Source organism: Monoraphidium neglectum (assembly GCF_000611645.1).
Source record: "Monoraphidium neglectum strain SAG 48.87 unplaced genomic scaffold scaffold06374, whole genome shotgun sequence".
NCBI classification, from domain to species: Eukaryota; Viridiplantae; Chlorophyta; class Chlorophyceae; order Sphaeropleales; family Selenastraceae; genus Monoraphidium; species Monoraphidium neglectum.
In genome coordinates, this window is record NW_014007266.1 from 1 (window position 1) to 1,661 (window position 1,661).

Below are 1,661 nucleotides of genomic sequence, written 5' to 3' on the forward strand. Positions count from 1 at the left end.
TGTGTGTGTGCGTGTCCTGAACGCGCGCCCAGGAGCCCAAAAGACACCGAAAACCCGCCCCGTGCAGTTGTAGAAACAAGGGCAATCAACAGCCAAAAGCAGCGGCTCACGAGGTAGGCGTCTGTCTCCAGCTTTGCGATGCGCTGCACCAGGTCCTTGGGCAGTGCAGTGGCCTTGACGTAGGTCTTATCTGTGTCGCGCACCACAGCCGCCTGCACCGGGCTCAGGGAAGGCGCCTGCGCGCGGGTGGAAGTCAAGGGGACACTCAAACGTGACGGGGCTGCTGTGGGCACGGGTCGAGAGCGCGCGAACGACGTGCCTCTGAATCAATCAAATCGTGGCGTGCTTTCCGAAGCGAACAAGGGCTCCACTTGATGAGACAATATCTAACAGGATGTCGAGATCTGAGGCGGGCCCACCTGCTTCTTCAGTTCCTCCAGCAGCGCCCCGACCTCCTTGTCCGTCTTCTTGTCGTAGATCACGCCCGCCAGCGCCGACTTCTGCGCGCCGCGCGACTCGGCCGCGCCGGGCGGCATCATCACCTGGCGGCGATGACACGCGGTTGTGCGGGGGATCAGGGGCCGGAGAATGTGGATGATCGATCGAGTGTGTGCCGCTGCCACACAACAGCTGCAATCCCCGGTGTACGCTCAGCTGAGCACCAAAAACGGAGAGCTGCTGGGGGCGCAGCCAAGGCTGCGCCACGTCAACAGGCTGGCCAGCGCTTGAGGCCGTGGCAGGGTCAAGGCCCAACGGCACGCCACTGCCTCAAGCACGCCGCTGTTGCGAGCTGCGCTCTCCAACCCCAGCTTGCGCTTAGCCGTCTGTACTGCCCCCCCCCCCCCCCACCATCTCATCCCAGCCGAGCAGTCCGCTGATGCCCTCGAGAGCATTAAGCTCCCGCAGTTTCCCGCACAGCTTCTCATAAGCCTGGTGGTGGGGTCGATTCAAGGGTGGAAGTGGGGTGGGGCAGGGGCGGGGCAGGGCGTTGGTCAAGGCTGGAAAGAGGGGGGGCATGCGGGCGAGAGGTGGGACGTGCAGATGCGAGGTGTCAGGGGTGATGTTCTGGGGGACGTCTGGTGTGTGTGTGTGAGGTGCGGCACAACAGTCCTTCCTCAATCGCCCATGGCGGCGGTGGCGTCACGCACTTGAGAGAGGCCGAGCGTGCCGCCACCGCCGCCGGCGCTCAGTGGGTGGCCATCGCCCGGGCTGCACACGCCGTCGCCCACATTGCTGGCGCACTGCTGCGCCCGCACCAGCGGCGTAGTGGCTGCAGCTAGCGTAACAATTAGAACAGCGCGACACAGCGCGGGCAGCGACGGGAAGGGAGCCCCTACGCCAGTCGCTGCTCGTGCTGCGTGTGGTGGCGCTCCGCGCCGCACCTGCTGTGTTGCAACAGGCGCCTCGGTTGCGGTCGCCATTGCCACTCGGATGCGACTGACAATCACACGTCTGTTGTGCGCCTTGAGGATCGGGCGGGCTCCTAGCCTGCCAGCGAGCATGGCAGATGGTGATCTTGCGTGACCAACCGCAGCAGCGCTATCAATGATTCAGCACAAGAAACGGAGTGCTAAAAGCGTGCCACGACAATTGCCCTGGCGCCGTGTCGCCCATCGCCTCTGAGCTACGGCGCCTCTGGCGAGCTGCAATCATGAAGGGTT

At 64.2% G+C, this 1,661-nt stretch overlaps 1 protein-coding gene across 1 annotated transcript; it reads right to left on the reverse strand.

Annotated features, from left to right (window-relative positions):
* Positions 1 to 386: 386 nt before the first annotated feature.
* On the reverse strand, positions 387 to 1,421 carry MNEG_16445 (hypothetical protein; the record flags this gene model as incomplete). Its single annotated transcript, XM_014035085.1, has 3 exons — positions 387 to 542; positions 850 to 930; positions 1,383 to 1,421. The coding sequence occupies 3 exons, from the start codon at positions 1,419 to 1,421 to the stop codon at positions 387 to 389; spliced, it is 276 nt and encodes a 91-aa protein (XP_013890539.1).
* Between the last annotated feature and the right edge of the window lie 240 nt (positions 1,422 to 1,661).